The 22,212-nt window shown below is 31.9% G+C and overlaps 1 protein-coding gene across 2 annotated transcripts; it reads left to right on the forward strand.

The window, feature by feature from the left end:
- LOC109331683 (calcineurin B-like protein 1) lies at positions 3,626–8,436 on the forward strand. 2 transcript variants are annotated; one of them, XM_019566336.1, is made up of 9 exons: positions 3,626–3,791; positions 4,808–4,952; positions 5,756–5,838; positions 6,333–6,392; positions 6,749–6,857; positions 6,952–7,004; positions 7,460–7,540; positions 7,671–7,783; positions 8,103–8,436. In XM_019566336.1, exons 2-9 carry the CDS (start codon positions 4,874–4,876, stop codon positions 8,164–8,166), a joined length of 642 nt encoding a protein of 213 aa, XP_019421881.1. In that variant the 5' UTR covers positions 3,626–3,791; positions 4,808–4,873; the 3' UTR covers positions 8,167–8,436. The 2 variants fall into 2 exon arrangements, with proteins under 2 accessions (XP_019421881.1, XP_019421882.1); XM_019566337.1 differs by lacking the exon at positions 3,626–3,791 and adding an exon at positions 3,873–3,889.

Below are 22,212 nucleotides of genomic sequence, written 5' to 3' on the forward strand. Positions count from 1 at the left end.
TTGCATTATGAGTGTATACCATTAAATGATAGTAGCAAATGAGTGCATACTATTAAATGATTGTAAATGATAGATGCAATTGGAAGAAACATCTTGCCTATAATATCAAATATATCTTCTGTCTCATAGAGTATACTATTCTATATGTCTTTGTTCTAATTAGTTAAAAAATATATATTTAAGTTAAAATTTTAATAAATAAGTGTACTAGTAAACTCCAAATATTAATTGTATTTTTTAATTTATTGTCAGAGTTCTTGTGAATATTATATTTTTTATACTTCTTTATCGGCATCTTATTTTATTATGGGTTTAATATGTATATACTAATAGTGTAAGTGTTTTTTACGCTGTTAGTAAATTATCTATCATTCATATGTTAATCATAATTGACTTTCAAATAAAAATAATACAAATCTCAACGGGCGATGGTTCAAGTGGTACATGCTTGATTTCCCTTAAGCAAGAACCCGGGTTCAAGTCTTGTGGATGGAAAAAATACCCATTGGAAGAGTTAGCTTCATAAACCAAATTTATCGATGTATATAATGAGTTAAACTGAGTTAGTTTTATTGGTAGGGAAAAACAAATATTTTTCCTCTTTCTCTTCTCTCCCATGACAAAATTTTATATTCTCTCTTTTCAATTTCACTTTCTCTATTTTGTTTTCCCCCATTTTCTTACCTTCAACCAAAAATAAAGTTGTCATTAGTTAGTTTATTTATAAAGTATAAAAGTTGAGCTTATATCATGTTTAAATTATTTGTTGAGTTGAAAATTCTATCTCCTCTTATAAAGATATAAGTTATCTTCCCATGTCATTAAAATTATGATATATATTCTATTTTTCTTAATTTTTAGAATTTTTTTATAGAAAAAGATTAAATAGTGTATATGTCATAATTTCAATAGTTGGAGAATATAATTTATCTCTTAGTTAAGAAGATTGTTTGTTCTTTTAAAACAAATGAACAACCAATGAGAACATTCACAAGTGAGTAGTAATTTGTGTTGAAGGTGATAATTTTTTATTATAAAGAAGCCTTTTATATTCGATTGAATATTCTAAACGTGATACTTGATCATTTATGTAAAAAATGTTAGATATTCTGAATGTGAATTAAGAAGTCTCATATTATGTGAAATGTATTAAATTTATTAGATTTATATTAATAATCATTGTAATGTATACTTACAAGTGATGAAAAAAAATACTTGAGTTCAAATGAAGTTGATATGTCTGATGCTAATGACAATGAAATATTCAACATATTAACTCCTGAATTTCTAAATTCACTTTCAACACTAGGACTTCCAAATCATAAGATGAAGCTGAAAGTATGCATCCCGATTATGCTATTAAGGAATTTAGATCAGTCTGAAGGGTTATGTAATTGTACGAGGTTGATGGTTACGAAGATGACTAATCATGTACTTGAAGCAAAGATAATGTCTGAAAAAACATTGAAAATATCACTTACATTTCTAGGTTATCAATGTCATCTTCCCAAACTCCATGACCTTTTATGCTTATCAGAAGACAGTTCCCTATAATTATGTCATACACTATGACAGTCAACAAATCACAAGGTCAAATACTAGAGAGTGTGGGGTTGTATTTATCTAGACCAGTATTCAGTCATGGTCAGTTGCACGTAGCTGTTTCAAGAGTACATAGCAAAAAAAGATTGAAGATATTGATACATGACAAGGATGATAAACCATTAAAGACAACGACAAATGTCGTTTATAAAAAAGTTTTCCAGAATCTTTAACCGGTATTCTACAACTTATTTTACATTATGTTTGAAATATTTATTTCTAACTAATATACTTTTTTAAAATAACAGATTTAAATATCATATGATTGTACAAAAGTTTTACTCAACAATCAAATATATGCAAAACAAGGTTTATGAGTTAATCTTTAGTCACATTCTCGTGTTAAAAATAAATCATGTAATTTTCCATCTAAATCCATTCAAATTTTCGTAACATATTTCATTTTTTTAATATTACAAGTTCAATATCATTTCATTGTACCACCATCTTTATATTAGCAATGGATTACTACAAAACATATTTTAGTAGGTATTCATCAATCACATTTCATTTAACAAGTTATGTAATTATTATTTAATTAAATTTATGTAATACATATTATTACCCGTGCGAAGGCATGGTCTCCTACTAGTTTATGTAAAAATGTTGGGTATTCATAGAATAAATTAAGAAGTCTCACATTGTGTAAAAGTGGACGAGTTAAAGAACATATAAATGGATAGACCCATAGATCTAATACCTTAAGATTTTGGGTCAAGATGTGATGTCAAACTCACTTATATGTTTCTCTCACTTACCTACTACCACGATTCCTGATTTTTCTGGAATATAAGTACATAAGATGATTCTTGTTTTAATAGCACGAAAATTTATAACTATTATAAATAAAACTCATCTATTTATAAACTAAAATTACTTTAATTGTAGTATTGTAGATAATATTTAAATTGATTATTTTTCTTGGCTCTCTAACAAATATTATATGATAACAATCTTACACTATTTAATATAATTGTTTAATTTATAGTTTTATTGAAAAACATAGAGATAATTAATATTATTAATATAGAAAAATGGAAAAATAAGAAATATTAGTAAAAAAAGTAGGAGACGAAAAAAAACTGATTTTGCCAAAAGGAGTAGAGTATGCTAAAATATGAAATTAAGTAATTGCTGCAATGTAAGTAAAGTAAGTTACCAGAAAGAAGTAGAAGATGCTGAAAATATGAAATTAAGTAATTGCCGCCACTGCTAGAAATAGATTAATAATAAATTCAATTAATTTACTAAGGAATATTCCAAATTGGACACAACATTAAGAGAAGTTTGGTTTTATGTCGAGCTGTATTTGTTAGTACTTAGCAGCAGACACCTAAAGTATGTTTTAGCTCAAAAAATTGAATAAATAAAATTATTTTTAATTTAAATTTGTATATACTGAGAATGTAAGAGTTTTTAATGTTATTCATTATTCATATTTTATCATTATTAATTTTAAAATATAAGTAATGCAAATGAATGATACATAATATACTAACAATGTATAAATCTTTATAACGACAAATATTATATTCTTAATAATGATCCTAAAATGGAATTAATAGTGACAATTATAATAAAAATGAAATTTAACTTAGACTTCATTTTTCTGATTTACATTTATAGTGTAATATTTATATAATAAGAATTATATATAATCAATATATTATTCATTATTTATTTAGATTTTTATTTTTGAAAAGTCAATAATATTTAAAAATAAATGATGAATGATACAATAATAATATAAAATCTCTTATATATAAAAATGTATACACATTTTTCCCTTACATTTATTTATTTTATATTCTTTAAATAAAATATTTAGCACACTTATTTATTTATTTTATAATAAGTAATAATACAAATAAATAATAAATAATACAAAAGTATATAAACTTTTATGGTGATAAACCTTATTATGCATTTGTGCATGTGACTATTGCAACACCAACTTCCCCATTAAGGTTTCAAACTTGATTTGTGTTCTAGAACGTGAAAGTTGGATCCATCCATATATGTATAGAACTAACAAGAGTTTTAAGTCCAAAACCATACTTTGAGTTCTGAACTTCATTACTCATTTCCCCTTTTCTCAACAACTCCACGTTTCCTTTCTTTCCAACCCCTCTTCTTAATTCACTTAAAGGCCATTTTTCAAACACAAAGTTTTTCACTTTTTCATCTGGGTGAGTCTCTTTCTATCACAAGTGTTCATTTTTAGTTTGAACTTTGAAGTTCTCTTTTGTGGGGTTTATGGAATTGAAGAGAGAGAGAAAAATAGAATGTGGATTTCATTTTTTTGTTTTTTTTATACTCAATTTGTTTTTTCATCGATGTTTTTGATGTTTTTTGCTTGCTTTGATTTCCTGATGAAGTTTATAAAGTCATGAATTTGCGCTTCTGTTCATATGATCCAATGAAAATTCTGGGTTATTGGGTTGTTCTTTACTACTCTTTATTCCTATTTATAAGATATTTTCAACTAAATTATACATAAACTACTATAAGATTACAATGATACAGTTTTTAATCAATATTCTTATTGAAAAAAATAGAGATAATCAAAGCTTTTAATATGAGCATATGAGGATAAAAATAACTAATGCTGCATAGAAAATGTGTATTATACAATAAGAAGGGGAAGAGTATCTTGTAAGGTTTAATAATTTTTATTATTGCATATGAATGGGTAAGAATTTTTCAGTGATCTGATTATTTTGAGCTTCCCTTGTTAAATGGGATAGGGTGCCTGCATTAACCAAAATTTTATTTTAACCAAACAGAAATGGCTTTTGCTAAATCTATCCAAAATAAATCACTTTTTTTAAGTTTAAACTAACAAGCCCTGAGTTTTTATTTGTTATCCATTCAATATGTTTATTATTATTATTATCTGTCATTTGCTTTCTACCCAGTGTTCAACTTTAATTGTTATATAAATTGTGTCCTTTTTTGTCTCTAGGTTCATGGTCATAGCCACTTTTTCTTCATGATCAATTATTGTTCTGATACACAATGCTTGAAAACTACAAACTGGAACCATTTTTATAGCTTTCCATTCATTTTTATATTCAGTGTTTAGCTAAGCTGAAATGTGCCAAAACTTGATATGGTTAATTTGTTTGTTTATTATTTTGTGTTGTCATGTTTCAATTTTGGATTATAAATGCAAGGTTAAGATGGTTTTGGTGATACATTTCAGCGAAGCGGTGAAGAAGCCTGAGCACTGCTCTGGTACCTTGCTGCTTTGCCTGCATTTCCTCCATAAATGGGTTGTTTCCACTCTAAGGGTAAAAGACAGTATCCTGGCCATGAAGATCCAGTAGTTCTTGCATCGCAGACAGCTTGTAAGTCAATTAGTTTCCCGAATGAAATGACGCAATCCGTAATGTTTGTAAAATTATATGATTGTGATCCACTAATTCTTGCATCTCAGCTGATTAGTTTCCCTGATGGAATGTTGCAAACATGTAATCTTTGTAAAATTATAAGATTGCAGTTTTTTGAGCGCGAGTGTTTCTACTGAATTTTATTGTGAATCCAATTTTTATCTTGTAATCATTCTTGATGAATCTAAAGAAGTATAATAGTAATTAATAATATTTTTCACAAAGTATAGTACACTGTAAGGATTTGCAATTTTGTATTGCATGTTTGCTGTAAGATTTTTGAGAAGCGAAAGATCGCAAATTTGCGACAAATAAAACATGATTCACTTTTGTTCAGCTTGTTAAAATTAGGCAAAAGTGAATCTATTAAAGCTGTCCTACACTTTTTTTATCTATCATAATTCGGGTCACCTTAAGGGAAAGGATTTTGACAATGCTTTGCCATACTCATTATTGGGTGTTACTATGTTGTTTGTGATTATAGGCTGAGCTTTATCTGTGGGTATATAGATTGCATTTCTTCTGCATTTTTTATGTTAACCAAACAGAATAAAATGCTGTTAGTTTCTCTTCAACTCACTAGGTTGAACAAATTAAAGAATAGTCTCACATTTTTTTTCTCTTGCATTATATTCCCCATCCTAATAAAATCGAGAGTTGTGGTTTCATATATGTATTGACATCTGAACTGAAACGGTGGTAATGGTTGTGTTCTAGTGTTTGTTTTTAGCCTAAACTTGTGTCAATGTTTTGTTTCCCAGTCACTGTCAGCGAGGTTGAAGCACTATTTGAGCTTTTTAAGAGCATCAGCAGTTCTGTCACAGATGATGGGCTAATAAGCAAGGTACCATATAGTAAAGCCTTTTTTTGTTTGAAAGGTTGTTCTACGATCATTGGTACTTTTCATTGTTTCTATCTCCACTTATATTCCCTGTTGGGAACTTGATAAAATTACGAGTCATTTTTGTGTGATAAGAAAGATAAGGTCATTAACTTTGCACATGCTATTTGTCAGAATAATGTACGTCATAACTTCTTGTAATGTAATTATTTGGAATTTCATACATTATTTAAGAGGGTGAGGTTTGCACAACAACAAGGCTGCTGCTTAGTGACCATGATGTCACGAGTTCAAATCCTGGAAACAGCCTCTTCGCTTGCGAGGATAAGACTGTGTATATCTACCTTCCCGAGACCCCACTAAGTGGAAGCCTTGTGCTTATGGCCACCCTTTTTCATACATCCTGATACCATTTAGGTTGGTTATGCTTATTTGATCTTCACATTCATATGTTGATCTTCATAGTCATTGTGATTATCAGTGTTCTTTCTTTGCAGGAAGAATTCCAATTGGCAATTTTCCAAAATAGAAAAAAGGAGAACATCTTCACAAACCGGGTACACTATGACATACTTTTGCTTTCTCAATAACTAATTGTTGAGATTTCTTGCAAAAACTTGTGAATGGATCAATGATTTGCAATGCAAGTAGGTTACCGATGAAATTTGCTGTTTCACTACAAACTTCTGGAATAAACTCGATTTGCTAATCCTTTTACTAACCTGTAACATGCTTATTGTTAACTGTGTAGTTGGCTCCACTATTAAATATTGATATGAAGGTTATATTTCACATCATGTTTCCCTTTCCACCTTTGCGAGTTTGTTATTAATTTCTTTGTTGAAATTCTGTATCATTCTCGTGGTATCTCCATCGATGTTATTTGTTGATAACAAAAAATTTCTATACGCAGATCTTTGATCTATTTGATGTTAAGAAGAAGGGGGTTGTTGATTTTGACGACTTTGTTAGGTCTCTCAATGTCTTCCACCCAAATGCGCGACTTGAAGACAAGGTAGATTGTAAGTTATTCAACTCATTTTAGGTTCCTACAGATTCCATTCTGTGATCTTGCTGTACCAATATGTTAACATTAGGCTTCGGATTTTCTTGCAGTTTCATTTAAGCTCTATGATTTATGCAATACAGGATTTATAGAGCGCCAAGAGGTAAGATGATGATTGTTTTCTTTGTTCACGCAACTTCTATGCAACTAATGAGTACATTTAATTTTCTATAAAGTGAGGGACAACACAGGACAAATTTTTTTGTCCCTTGTTTGATTTTTAAATGAGCTTCGGTACTTGACAAAAATATACCCATGGGTTAGCTCAAAGGTCATATTTTTTGGTCCCTGTAAACTTGGGGACAGAACTTTGTCTATTGCACCGAAATTGTCCACTGTTGTTCCTTGCATGATATGCACCCAAAGTGTTTGGTTCAACAAAATGAAGTGTCAATCTACACATAGGGCCTTTGTTCTTAAGTGATGATTTTCACTTCTTGTATATTTATGAAAAGAAATTTTGTTGTGTACTTGTGGCATTGATCTCGAGTTTCGTGGAAGCATATCCTATTAATTTAACTGAGCATCTTCATTTTTCTTTCGGGCGATTTCTGACAGGTCAAGCAAATGTTAATTGCGCTTCTATGTGAAACTGAAATGAAGTTGGCAGATGAGATGATAGAAACAATTCTTGACAAGGTGAGTCATGTTTGTAAAGTTATCAGATAATCTAAAATTAGTTTGCTGATGCTGTATTATAACCCCTTTCTCATTGATTATCTCAAACTTAGTACATGGTTGTTGCTTGACATTTTATATTTGTGGCCAGACTTTTGTGGATGCTGACCTGAACCAAGATGGGAAAATAGACATTGTGGAGTGGCAAAACTTTGTTTCTAAAAATCCTTCGATACTTAAAATCATGACTCTACCCTACCTGAGGTATGCGTAGAATTTATTTTAAGGGGAAATTATACTGACTTCTCTTGAGGTTCGACTTAATTACACGAGTCACCTACCTTGATATTCGGTTATCATTACAATTACTTCTCATGCAGGAGTGGTATGCGTAATTACATTGACCTCCCCGAAGGGAAGGTGGTATAGATTTCGAAGCATGAGGGGTATCGAGTGTGTAATTAAGTTAAATCTAGATCAATGTAATTTCCTCTTATTTAATGGTAAAATGTTAAAAATTTCTTTCATCCAGATTCATATATTCTAACCATAGTATAATTTGTTATTCCTGAAATTTATGCAGGGATTTAACAACTTGTTTCCCAAGTTTTGTATTTAACTCTAATGTGGATGAAGTTTCTGCTTGAGAGCACACAGCTTTACCTAATGCAATTGTTGAGAAAATTGGATGGGCCTAAAGACATGAAATAATAGGTGCCTGATATAGTTAGATTTTTTTTTTACAATAATAGCAATGAAATTTGAACTTATCTCAACCAAACTCTTCACCATTAGCATAGTGCAAGTGGCTTTAGTAGTTAGTTTAGTTAAGATGTAAAACACATTGTCATTGATATTTACATATCCAGATTGATATATTAAATTCCGTAAAGTATTACTTTCTGGTTTGATGTCTTATTATTTTAGAACCTTCAGAATTCTGCTCAAAATTTGATGCTTATTTTGTGCATTGATGATATATTGCTGAAACACTTGTAATCAATTTGTATCTATTGGTTTGTTCAATTATTGCAGATAAGATATATTGCAGGGTGGAATTCATATTTTTATCCCTCATTTTAAAAATAGTTTTTTGAATTTTTTTTCTTCCAGTGCTTCTACAGGAATAACTAAATAACTACTAGATTAGTTTTTGGACCATTGATGGTGATTAGGATAAAATAAAACTCACCTAAAAATTGGCTTCTGAAATTTGAAACCTAATCTCACATGTAAAGTTTGTCTATGGCATAATTCATTTTCACCATTAACCAATCACATTTGGTATCATAATTAATCTAATTATTAATTTAGATTATTGTGTTATAAATTTGAGAGGGACAGCTGCAGGTAAGGTTATTGGTTATTAATGAGTTTATGAAATCCTAAAGATAGTCTCTCTGTTGCAGGATGTAAGACTGTATATATTTATCACTCTTATATCCTACTAAGTCGGACATTCCTTCCTATGCTGTCTTTTTTTTACTATGTTATAAATTTATTTGATTTTTGTGTGTTTTTTATGTTACTTAAATAAATTACTGTTAATATAGCTACATTATGCAGCAGAAGTTTCTACTAGGGGAAGATAAGGAACATCTAGATTAAACTCTAAAACAAATAATGAAGAGACCCTTGATGACCATTAGCAGAGAGAGGCCAATGTTAATGCTGAGGAGAGATATTTTGGTGATGATTAAACTCTTGCATCAATCATCATACTTAGTGGACAATAGTGAATTGTATATATTGCATAATTTTCATATAAATAGTTCCCATAATTACTCACTCTAGGCACCCGGCTGTGCCATATAAATATAAGATTGTGACATATATAGGCTTTGATAATGCTTGCTAGTAATTTAATGTGGAAGGGCTTCCTGAAAGTAATATGGGTTGAGTTGATGGAATAAGATTTGTATGATTCTAAATGTTTTCTGTTTATTTTTGAAACCAACGCTAGAAGGCTAACTTGACTTCAAATGTCCATCAAACTAGTTTTTGAATCTGAACTTAATTCCAAACCTCATTTTTTTTATAAAATATTATCAATATTAATTATTATTATATATTTTTAATTTGACATACAAAATGATATATATGTATTTAATCTGGTAATCATTTACATATATGTATATATGATAAAAATAGAGAATTAATGTAACTTTGGTTAAAAGAAATGTCCTTAATCACTACACAATTGAATATGAACATATGAACACGGTGAAAGTATGACCATGGACGGGTCAGATTATGTTTGTTCCTTACTGATCCTAAATAATAATTAAGTCTAACTTTTTTAACCCAAACTCAGCCTTATGCTCTCTAATTTTAGACCTAATCATGATCGAACCAAACCAAATGAGTGGATAAATTCGAGTTCTACTCACCCCTAATAAAAACCACAAAGTGTTATATAAGTTAAAATAAATAGGAAACTTTAAAAAACGCAAACTTTTTATTTCAAAAGCCCTATTTTTATGATCCTTTAATAGGCTTGTGGGTGGGCCTTTAATTGGGTTTTAAACCCTCAACTGATTTTTTTCTCGTTCAGCCACTTGTGTGCAACATGACAAAACTAGCACATTTCTAAAATATTTACCATATCTTTTATTCAAGAATATTTTACTTTCTTTTAATTTCCACCCACATTTTTTATGCTTCTTGGTGATTTTTCTTTATTCATCACTTTATGCTAGTATTTATTTTTATCTCTCCTCTTCTCCTATATATTTCTACAAATTAGTTTCTTATTTTTTCAACAATTGTTTCTAGTATAGTGTTTAGCATGTATATGTAGGTTAAATGAAAAGTAGATAGCTCCATTATTTACTGGGCTTTAATCCCTTTTTTATTACTGTTAAATATATCATCACCTTTTGGGTAAGAAACTAATTACTTTCGGGATGTGACTGTTCTTCCCAACAAATGTTGTTCTTATGAATCAAATTTTTGACCTTTTGATCATCTTGGAATTTAGTGGGGCCTTATACCACTAAACCAACATCTTGTTAGTAAATGACTTTAATCCTAAAATAAACATAGTGGGACTTGACCTCCTTAGTTAGCTAGCCCTCTAACAATTAGATGATATTATATAATTTGAGAAGATTTGATTAATTTTAGGAGATATTCTTATTCAAAGCATTACATAAAAGATTTTGTATTTTCAATTCTTTATAACATTGACTTAAACCTCAACTCTTGCATGTTCATAAAATCATGCCAAAACATTCATTCCAAACCTAGGAAGATAGGGAGGTTAATGTATATATTACTTGAGATATTTCAATAACTAGTGGTATAATTCTTCTTAAAATGTCTAAATCCTCAAATTGAACACAAGATTTGTGCATTTTACTCACAATCATAATCCATCACTAAGTATTCAATCTTTAGTGGAAGAGATAATGTATCACTAGGATCTAAAATGGATCATGTGAGGCTAGATTTTATCTAAATAGGTCAAGCACTATGTAGTAAAATATCTACTTAACCATTATTCCTAGATTTTTTTTCATAAGGATTGGTTAGCTTGTTTATGAAGAACATAAAAATCTGATTTGCAATTTATGCATTTTTAATCTTTCATCAAATACGACCTCTAACAAAAATATTAGTTTTATATGAAATGTCTTGGTTTCTTTGATGTAGCGGAAGAGAAAGAATACAGAACAAAGAAGAACAAAGATTCTCTTATTGAATCTTGCAGCAACGAAAAAGAAAATGAATTGGTTTCATTGAATCAGAATATTGAAGAATTTGAATGATGAAAGCTAAAGAAAGAAAGTTGTTAAATACCAGCCTAACCATCATTCTAAAATAAGAATTGGGCTTAACTAACATAAAAGGCCCAAAGCTAAACTAAAACAAAAAAGAAATAAAAAGTGGGTTGAAACATAAAAGAGAGGCCCATAGAGAGAAGAAGAAGAAGGAAGGAAGTCATGGTTTCTTGAGAGTGAAGGTACAAGCTTTAACACCCTCTCAAGGTGGGCGGTGAAAATCAGAGAGTCCCAACTTGAAAATAAAAAGCTTGAAGGACTTATGTAGAAGAGGCTTTCTAAATGTATCGATAAGTCGATCTAGAGAAGGAATTGGATGAAGATGAATAATTCCTTGCTGAATTTTCTCACGAACGACATGGCAGTCTATCTCAATATGTTTAGTGCGTTCGTGAAACATAAGATTGTGGGCTAAATATATGGCAGAGTAATTGTCACAATAAACCGAAGTGGGTGTGGATAATGGAAGATGGAGGTCAAGAAAGAGGTAATGCAACCATTGTATTTCACATGCTAGGGTGCCCAATGCTTAATATTCAACTTCAGATGAAGATCGACTTACAATATTTTGTTTCTTGGTCTTCCATGATATGATTGAAGAACCCAAAAATATGCAAAAACCACTGATTGATTTTCGGGTGTCAAGGCAACTGACCCCATTCGAATCAGCAAAGGCAGAGAGCTTCAAAGCAGAGGAAGAGGAGGAGAAGAGGCCTTGGGAATGTGCAACTTCAAGGTAGTGCAGGACACATAGGGCAACTGTAAGGTGGGTAGTGTGGGGTTGGGACATGTATAAGCTTAATTGTTGCACATCATATTAGATATCGGGCCTAGAAATTGTGAGATATATGAGTTTTCCAACAAGTCCTCTATCGGAAGAGGGGTCTTGAAGAGGAGAGCCTTGGTGAATTTGTAGTTTGATAGCAGGATCAAAATAAATGGATGCAGGTTTTGAAGCCAATTTACTAGATTCTTCTAACAATGAAAGAGTATATTTGCGTTGGTTAAGGTGAATGCCTTGTGAAGATCTGACAATTTCAAGACCTAAGAAGTAATGCAAGTGACCAAGATCCTTGATTTTATATGCATTGTCCAGAACAGTTTTGATAGAGTTGATTTCAGAGATGTTGTTACTAGTAAGAACAACGTCATCTACATAGATCAGAATTGTTGTGAAGGAGTTGGCTGTGGATTTGGTAAAGAGGGCTTAGTCAGCTGATGAGTGGTTGAACCCTAAGGAGATGAGTTTGGTAGAGAGGGTTGTGTGCCACTCACGACTAGCTTGTTTGAGTCCATATAAGGACCTGTGGAGTTTGCATACTAGAGTGGAGTTAGGAGGAAGAAGGCGAGAATGGGGTTGCATATAGACATCTTAATGGAGATCACCATGGAGGAAGACATTGTTGATGTCCAATTGCTCCAAGAACCAGGATTTTGCAGCTGTCAAGGCTATAATGACTCTGATGGTGGTGATCTTAACCACATTCCACATGAGACAAGGTTTCAAAGTAGTCTACACCTTCCATTTGTGTGAATCCCCTGACCACTAATCTAGCTTTGTATCTGTCTATGGACCCATCTGCCAAGTATTTGGTTTTATACACCCATCTACAATCAACAATGGATTTGTCATATGGTATAGGGACAAGGGACCATATGTTGTTGAGTCTGAGTGCTTCCAGTTCCTATTGCATTACTTAATGCCATCAAGAGATGATGTAGGCTTGCTTGTAAGATGTAGGTTCCTTGGTGATAGAGATAACAAGACAAATGTTCCTGTATGAAGGGGAACAATTAGCATAATTAATATAAGAGTTGATAGGATAAGGAGTACCTATTATAGGAGTGTCATTATTGGATTGAGATGATAGGAGACTACAATGGAAGCCTTAAAGGTGGGTAGGGGGCTTTCTGACCCTAGTAGAGTGTCTATAGGGAGGGTGAGTATGATTAAGATTAGTATGGTCAGTAGGGTTGAGGGTTTGTGTTGTTGTGGATGGGTAAGGAGTGAAGGGTATGTTAGAAAGGTCTAGTGTTGGAAGGTTGTTGGATTTGCATATGGGTGATGGGGTATTGTCTTATATGTGTTGGAAGGGGAATTGATCTTCATAGAAGGTTGTGTTTCTAGAAATGACAAGATGTGTCCTTTAGTGCCTTCTAGGTAACCAAGGAAAATAGTCTTAATAGCCCTAGGTTGGAACTTGGTTATGTGAGATTATAGAGTGGTGGCATAAGCTAGAGAGCCAAAGACTCTTAAATTGTCCAAAACAAGAAAGGTATGGTATAAACACTCATAGGGGCACTTGTGTTGCAGCATAGGAGTGAGGTTCTATTAATAAGGAAAACATAATGGTTAATAGCAAAGTTCCAAAATTTGGAAGGTAGGTGACATTGAAAATAAAGTCCTTTTGCCACATTAAGGATGTGTTGATGTTCCCTCTCAACTATCCCATTTTGTTGGGGGGTTTCAACACAAGTTCTCTAATGGATGATTCCCTTGGTATTAAGGTATTCATGCATCAAGAACTCAACTTCATTATCACTTCTTAGGCATTTCAACTTGATATTAAACCAAGTTTCTATAAAAGCAATGAAATTAATGAGGTGAGGTCTAGCCTCTACCTTAGTTTTCTTAAGTGAACCTAGTGTGGTCATCTATAAGAGTTAGAAAATATTTGTGGCCAAATAAAGTAGGATCAGAATATGGTCCCCAAATATCAGCATGCAATATATCAAAAGGTTGTATTGTATTATAAGTGCTATTAACAAAATGTTGTCTTTTTTTTGTCTAGACATGTGACAAACATCACAAGGAGTAGAACTATTTTGAATAGGAATAAAAGGATATTGTTTATATAAACTTGACAAAACAGAAGTAGGAATATGTCGTAGTCTTAAGTGCCATAAGCAATTAGTAGCAGTATTAGTAGTAGAAAAGGTAGAATTAGTCATCAAAAGTCTTGAGGTTACAAGGTTAATCATGAATAATCCTTTATGAGGCCTAGCTAAACCAATCATCTTCTTGGTATAGTTCTGCAATATTAATCACTATTTTTGAGTAATAATCAAATGGAATTGTAAATCATGCAACACTTTATTGACAGATATGAGATTAACTTGAAATTCAGGAACAAGGAGGACATTTATTAGAATGAGGGAGGCAGTGAGATGCGCTGTCCCAGAAATGTCGGTAGAGACCTTGTCTCCATTTGGCAAAGTGATAGACATAGGTGTTATGGACTTATAGTTGAAAACTTTGGTAATATTAGGAATTATATGGTTGTAGCACCCGTGTCCAGCAGCCATTCTAAATTAGTGTTACATGTTGTAATAGGATGAGTGGTGGTGTTTACATCGGAGTTGATGGTGTGTCATGGCTTCTTGGATTTTTGGAGGAGATGAAGGATCCCTTGCACCTCTTCTTCGGTGAATGTCATTTTTTACCTTGGGTTGCTTGAGGTTGTTGAAAGTCATGAACATCATCATCTTCTTTATCCAAAGGAAAACCACTAGTATGATTAACAATTCTTGTTGACTTACCACTTTGATATCATGGGGATACCCATGTTTGAGAAAATAGGTCTCAATAGTGTGATTTGTCATTTCACAAAAGGTGCAAAACCTATTTGGTTGATTTCTACTTGCTCTAGTTTTCCTAGTGCATTTTCCTCTATAAGTGGACCTCCCTTGCCTCTAAAATTAGAAATATTGGTGTTTCAAGTAGGCTTCGACAGAGACTCAGATCTAGAGTTAATGTTCAAGACTCTTGTTTCAGTTTCTAGTATGGGGAGGGTAGGGAGGTTAAATTGTCTTTCTTGATGGGTCAATAAGGCAAAGGTCTTACTGATATTGGGAAGGGGATCAAACAACATAATTTGAGATCTTACATGAGCATATTGCTCATTTAGCTCCTATAGAAACCTAATGACATAGGTTTGTTCTCTATAGGTTGTAACACATTGAATCAATCCACAAGAACATGGTGTGATACACTTATAGTTTGGGATAAGTGTGAATTCTTCAATTTCTTCCCATATATGAAGAAGATCTGGCTCCTAACCTTGACACGGTTTTGATGAAGACACCAACATCACATAAAATAAGAAAATGAAGAATACTTATGAAGAAAATGAAGACAAAGCTTCAAGAATTTAGAATCTAAGTCTTTAGGTACTTCTATCCTTATATTCTAAACTATACACTTAGTAGTAATGCTCAAAAGTATTTTGAAAGAAGATTGATAAATACAAGTATAAATGAAAAAAAAATTCAAAATAAATTGTAACAGGTTACTAGATCTAAGTAACATGTTAATGTGACGAAGTAACAGGTTACCAGAACTAAGTAACAGGTTACATGAGTGAGAAACGAGTTATCTAACAAAAATTGATCAGGGTAATCGATTACACCAAGTGGATAATCGATTACATAACTCGGTAAATAATTATCCAGTTGAACAAAGTAGTTGGGTAATCGATTACATCCTTTGAGTAATCGATTACTATCTATGAAAATTAATTCCTCAGTTGAACATACTAGTTGGGTAATCGATTACATCGATTAAGTAACCGATTACTGAGAGTTGTTACACCAATTTTCATATTCAAACTACACAACTTTCAACCCAAACGAAATGGTTTCATTCCAAACAATTCCTACCTCTTCATAGAGGTATTCTGGTTGATTGGAAAGTCTATATAAAGGCATTGAAACTCATTTCATAAATACACAACAAGAAAAACAAACTCACTTACACAATCTATACTTTTCTGAAATACTTGTTCTAAACTAATGCAACTTGCTCATAACTTTTAGAACTTGTTTTCTAAAGTTGCCTTAAGTGTTATTGCAAGTTATTCAAACCTTCTGAGAATTAGTAATAAAGTATACAAAGAGTTATTGAATTGCAAGAGTTTATAACTTGAAAATCTTGTAAAGGTAATCCATTGCCATAGTTAAACGTTTTCTTCATTCAAAGTATTGAATTACTTTCTTTCACAAAGGTATGATAAGAAAATGATAGGGTCACTTGGAAAGAGTGTTTTCCAAAGAGTCATATAGTTATTAGAGAGTGAGTAAGGTACAAGGAAATCTCGGGGTGAGAAATTGTAATTGATACTCTTAATATCTAGCGAAGAAATCTCTTGTGTTGCAAGAGTCCTGGACGTAGCCTTCAGTGGACAAGAAGGTGAACTAGTATAAAATCTTTGTGTATTATCTTCTCTTTTATCTCCTTGCATTTACTTGATTATTTTTCTGCATAACTTTTCCACTACTATTAACTCTTGAAATTTGCAGAAAAATCTATCATGGTTACTAATTAACCCCCCTTTTAGTTGCTATCTCAGTCTTACATCATATACTTTTTAATTGGGTATAAAATTCACAAATATTGAGATTACCTTGGTTTAGATGATAGAAGTCTTCAAGTAGCTCTATGATTCGAAACATGTCCCATTGGTAAAACCTTTCTTGAAGGTCTTTCCATACTTCTGCAGTTGAGTTCATCTATAGGATTGACTTCACTATTGATTCTTCCACCGAATGTTGTATCCATGATAAGATCATGGTATTGCATCTTTTCCATGGGTGATACATAGAGTCACTTGATGCAGGTTGAAGAAGGTTGTCATCAATGGAGTTGAGTTTATTTTTTGAATTAAGAGCAAGCTTCATTGCTCTCAACCATGAATGGTAATTGGTTCCATTCAATAAGGATATGACTAGGATCAATGCAGGATTCTCAGTCGAGTGAAGGAAGTAAGGGTTACAAAACTGGTCCAGATTTAGATTGGCCATTTGTGTGAGGCAATAGGAAGTTCAGGGAAGATGGCTAGTAACCCTTTTGATAGGAGAGGGATGAAGCAGAGAATCTTGAAGACGAATTAAAGCATGATATGCTATGATACCATCTTGGTTTCTTTGATGCAGTGGAAGAGAAAGAACAAGGAACAAAGATTTCTGATTGAATCTTGCAGCAAGGAAAAAGAAAAGGAATTGCTTTCATTGAATCTGAATATTGAAGAATTTGAATGACGAAAGCTAAAGAAGCAAAGTTTTAAATACCGGCCTAACCAACATTCTAAAATGGGAATTGGGCTTAACTAACATAAAAGGCTAAAGTTATACTAAAATAGAAAAGAAATAAAATGTAGGCTGAAACATAAAAGAAAGGCCCATCTAGAGAAGAAGGAGGAGGAAGACATGGTTCTTTGAGAGTAAAGGTACAAGCTTTAACAAAATGAATACACCATTTTAATATAGTAATAGTAAATTAGGCAATTTTTAGAAAAGCATAATTATTTAAATATATACTGACTTTACTTGCTAAATATATTGAACTTATACACAAGAAATAGGATATATTACATGCCATAAATTTATTTATGCACTGTCAGTATAACGATATATACACAATCAATGCATCATCTATAATTCGTTTGTATTACTTTAATTTAAGAGTCAATAATAATTAAAAAATGAATAATAGATAATACAACAATAATATAAAAAACTCAATTATCAATGCATACATATTTTTTCAATTTTTATTCTCACCTCAAGGTTGCACAAGACATCACTTCACAACTAAGTTATGTCATATCCTATCCACATCATTTGTTAGTAGTTGTGCATTGTCATTTTTGTTAGTGTTGTGTAAAAAAAATCATGATTATAGAGAATTATGTTAACAATGAATTGTATAAATTTATCTTCATAGTTTTTTCTCATGAACCTAAATAAGCTTTTAAAAATAATTGAATGAGCAAAACAAACTTTGTACCATAAAAATAAGTAGGGCTTCAGTAAGAAATATTTTATAGAAAAAGTTGTTCAGGTTTGTATCTCTCATTTTGATGAAACCAATTATAAAACAAACCACCTGATGAGCTACAAGTATTATTATGTGACATGAATAAAATTTTGTTTTACATTTGTTACATCTACGAATAGAAATAGTAAATGGAGTTGTCTGACCCATTTTGTTTGTACTTGGCATTATGTTTGCAAAACTTAAGCGAGTGGGCTTACTCACAAATACTTGATGAACAAATTCTTATACATTTCTATTTTAAAACATGCAAATGAATATGTGAGCGGTTTGCAAGCATATCTATATTTACAACCTTTGAATCACAATAGGCAATTTGAGTTATTTACACTAAAAAAAATAGGTCATGTTGCTTCTATTTTAGTATTATATATAAGTTATGTATAATTATTGTCTATTTGGTTATTGCTTCTATTTTAATACTATGACTAAGAGTGAATACACAATTAATGCTTTTGTTTTGATTATTGCATTAATTGCCTATCACCTTCCATGAATTATGTTATTTCCAAACCAAATAAGATTAAATAAATATTAAAGAAAACAAAAAATAAACCGCCGCCCATTTAGTCAGCTTAAAATGCTTGCAAATTTAGCCAGCAAACAAATTGGGCAATATCGATTAATAGTTAAAAATTTAATGCTCTATCCACATTTTTTAAAAGCAATTCAAGTCTGTGTAATAATAATGTCCATATTGCCATTTCTATCATTAGGAAGACAAAATCCACAAAACAAAAATTAGATATAAATAAAAACAATGAGAAAATTTATAATTTATATTAATGAAAATAATAATTAGAATAATACTAAAAAGAATCATAAATCGGATTAGAGACATTGACCTATTGATTTAAGGCCTCACTAAATATTCATGTATTGTCATAAGATCAAACAAAGATAAAATGTTCAATTTCTAAGTAATATTTGTTGGAAAAGACACTGAGAGATACAAAAAAAAAATGGTACTACCAATAAAATCGGAAAAATTACGTGGGTAGTGTAGTTTGACTACACTATCCCACGTTTGGGGTAAGTTTTAAATTATTTACGGGTTTGGTATAGTTTTAAGTAGATCTCGTGGACACCATGCACGATTTCACCAAAGTCGTGGATCGTATCCACGACTTCCCAGCAAAGTCGTGGACCCTATCCACGATTCCCTTACACCGTGTCAGGTCCCTGTAAGTCATGGACCAGGGACACGAGTTTCATGGCAATCTCGTGGACTTGGTACACGAGTTCCATGCAATGTCGTGGATAGTGTACACGAGATCCAAGTCGTGTCTTGGATCCACGACATTCAAGCAATATTTATACTAGGGATGGCAACGGGCACAGGTAGTAGCTACCCGCTACCCGTTTTGAAATTTTGGGTCACTACCCATACCCGTACGGGTACCCGCGTACAGGTATTTCGCGGGTATTCTGGGTACCCGCGGGTATTTCTGGGTACTCATGGGGTTTTGTATTATCAACAAATTTATAATTCTTACTCAACCATAAATTCAACAATTCTTTCATAATATTGAAGAGTAATCATAAAAATTCAATTGTTCATAGAAATTTTAAAATTTAAACTACTTTCAAAATATTATTAAATCTTCAACAAAATGAAATAAAAAACATATTCATTGCTGCAGTTTTTGAATCTTCTTCAATGGTTAATGTCATTCCTTCCAATAGCACTACCTTGGCTAGTTGAATCCTATAAAAAAATCAAAATTTAAAATCAAAGCAAGAAATATAATTCTTTTTAAGTGGTCTCAAATCACAACTTAACAATGTTACTAACATCAAAATCTTCCAATACTGTACCACACTCAATGATGTCCAGTTTTGAATTTGAAGAGCCTGCAAAAACATAATAACTTCATTCAAGATTTATATAATAATCTACAAAATATGTAATTAAAATTAATAGATAATATTACATTTCATGTCACACCTTTGCCAATCCTGGAGACACATCAATGCCTCTATGATATCTGGACGCAATCTACTACAATGAGGAGTAAGAATCCGTCCTCCAGTACTAAATGAAGATTCTGAAGCAACAGTGGAGATAGGAATTGCAAGTAAATCTCTTGCAATTCTTTGCAAGGTTGGATATTTTATCCCATTTACTTTCCACCAAGTTAAGATGTCAAACTCTCCACCTTGATCGGGTAATACTCCATCCTCTAAATATATGTCTAGTTCTGACCTACGGTGTGCTGTAGCAATATTTTGCTTAGAAACAAAACATTGATACTTTGCCCTCCAATCAATATTCACTCCATCTGCCCCCACATCTATTAAATTTAGAGTTTGACTATGACTTTGACTTGAAAAAATACTATCTTTACCCTTCATTTTAATCTCATACTCTTTTACCAACTCTTCACAAATACATTTCACCTTGTTCATTTCAGAAATATGTTGTTCTCCATAAATTATGGGATAAAAAAATTCTAAAAAACATAGTTTGTATCTAGGATCTAACACATCACCAACAGCCATCAAAGAACCTATATCACCCCAATACTTATCAAATTTGACATACATTGCTTCAGCCATTTGTTGAATAACAAGGTTAGTAGATTGAAGCCAGTCAAGTAATGCCAATTTAATTTCACAAATTTTCATTTGCAGTTGGATATAAAGTACCAGAAAACACTAATGTCACATTATAAAATAACTTCAACCTTTGACAAATTTCATTGGTCATCTCCCATTCATCTTCACTCGGCAATGTTTTATATTGATTTTCTCTTAGTGATAATATTTGGAAGACATCTCTATATATTAGTGCCATATGAAGCATCAAGAATGTAGAATTCCATCTAGTCTTGCAATCAAGTTCTAACTTTTTATCATATCGAATGCTTAAATGTTCACACGTCTCCTCAAATTTTTCCTCTCTTTTTGGAGTTGCCGTCCAAAAGCTAACACTATCTCTAACCCTCTCTATTGCACTAGAGATAACGGACAACCCATCCTTCACAATCAAATTTAGTATATGAGCAGAACAACGCATGTGAAATAACTATCCATCCAAAATAAACGATCTAGGTGAAATCTTACGCAACATGCACTCAATCATTCTATCATTTGTAGTGCAATTATCAACGGTCAGAGTAGACAACTTTCTATCTAGGTTCCAATCCAATAGGCAATCATACAAGCAGTCACTAAGAGCTTCACTAGTATGAGGAGCAGGCACATATATGAACCTACCATTTATCAAAAATTAAAGCAACAATGTCATAAAAACAATACAAAAATAATAAACATTGTCAGAATGTTAATAAAGTTTAGCATTGATACCTCACAAGTCGATTTTGTAGAACCTATGAGTCATCGATAAAGTGTGTCGTGACAGCCATATAGCCTTTGTTTTGGTTACTAGCGGTCCACATATCAGTTATAATTGCAAACCGACTTGGATTTTTTGAAATCAAAGTCATGGTATTCACTTTTTCTTCATTATACATTTAAATAAAGGTTGTAATGCACCACAAAATTCCTTAAATAAGACGTGGTCAACCATGGACATTGGGTACTCATGAAAAATTATCATCTTCGCAAGTGCGCATCTTGCAGCCTCTTGGTTGAATGCATACGAATCAACCAACAATGATTCAGTACCTTTTTTTGCAGTTTTAAGAAGTGCTTGCTTTATATATGAATTTGTACGACGTAGACAACTTTTAAAGTGATTATGCAAGTGTTTTGCTCTTTGACTTGGATCTCCCAATAGTCGCTTGCCACAATAATTGCAAGCCGCTTTCCACTTTCCATCTTCCCTATGCCTCTTAAAATGATTCCAAACAGATGATCTTTGTTGTGGTTGAACTTCTTCAACATCATTTGGACTTGAACAATGAGTTTCATCTTGAATCGAAGGAACATCTACATTCATTGGAACTGAGTTTGATTCACCCACATTAGAGGCATTAGGCATTGGGAACTTGATCTTGCCCAACAGAGGCTTGCTCGGTAGACATACTGCAAAGATAGATACAACATGGAAATCAAAATTATATAGATAAAAAACTTAGTTCTAACTAAATACCAATTTTTTCTTCAATTTATTT

This window comes from Lupinus angustifolius, chromosome LG17, assembly GCF_001865875.1.
Source record: "Lupinus angustifolius cultivar Tanjil chromosome LG17, LupAngTanjil_v1.0, whole genome shotgun sequence".
Classification (NCBI taxonomy): Eukaryota; Viridiplantae; Streptophyta; class Magnoliopsida; order Fabales; family Fabaceae; genus Lupinus; species Lupinus angustifolius.

What these genes read in the sequence shown, in the direction of transcription:
- LOC109331683 (XM_019566336.1), top strand. Translation starts at nt 4,874, where the DNA reads ATGGGTTGTTTCCACTCTAAGGGTAAAAGACAGTATCCTGGCCATGAA. An exon ending in TCTTGCATCGCAGACAGCTT is followed by an intron (nt 4,953 to 5,755) that starts GTAAGTCAATTA and finishes TTTGTTTCCCAG; the next exon opens with TCACTGTCAGCGAGGTTGAA. An exon ending in GATTTATAGAGCGCCAAGAG is followed by an intron (nt 7,005 to 7,459) that starts GTAAGATGATGA and finishes GATTTCTGACAG; the next exon opens with GTCAAGCAAATGTTAATTGC.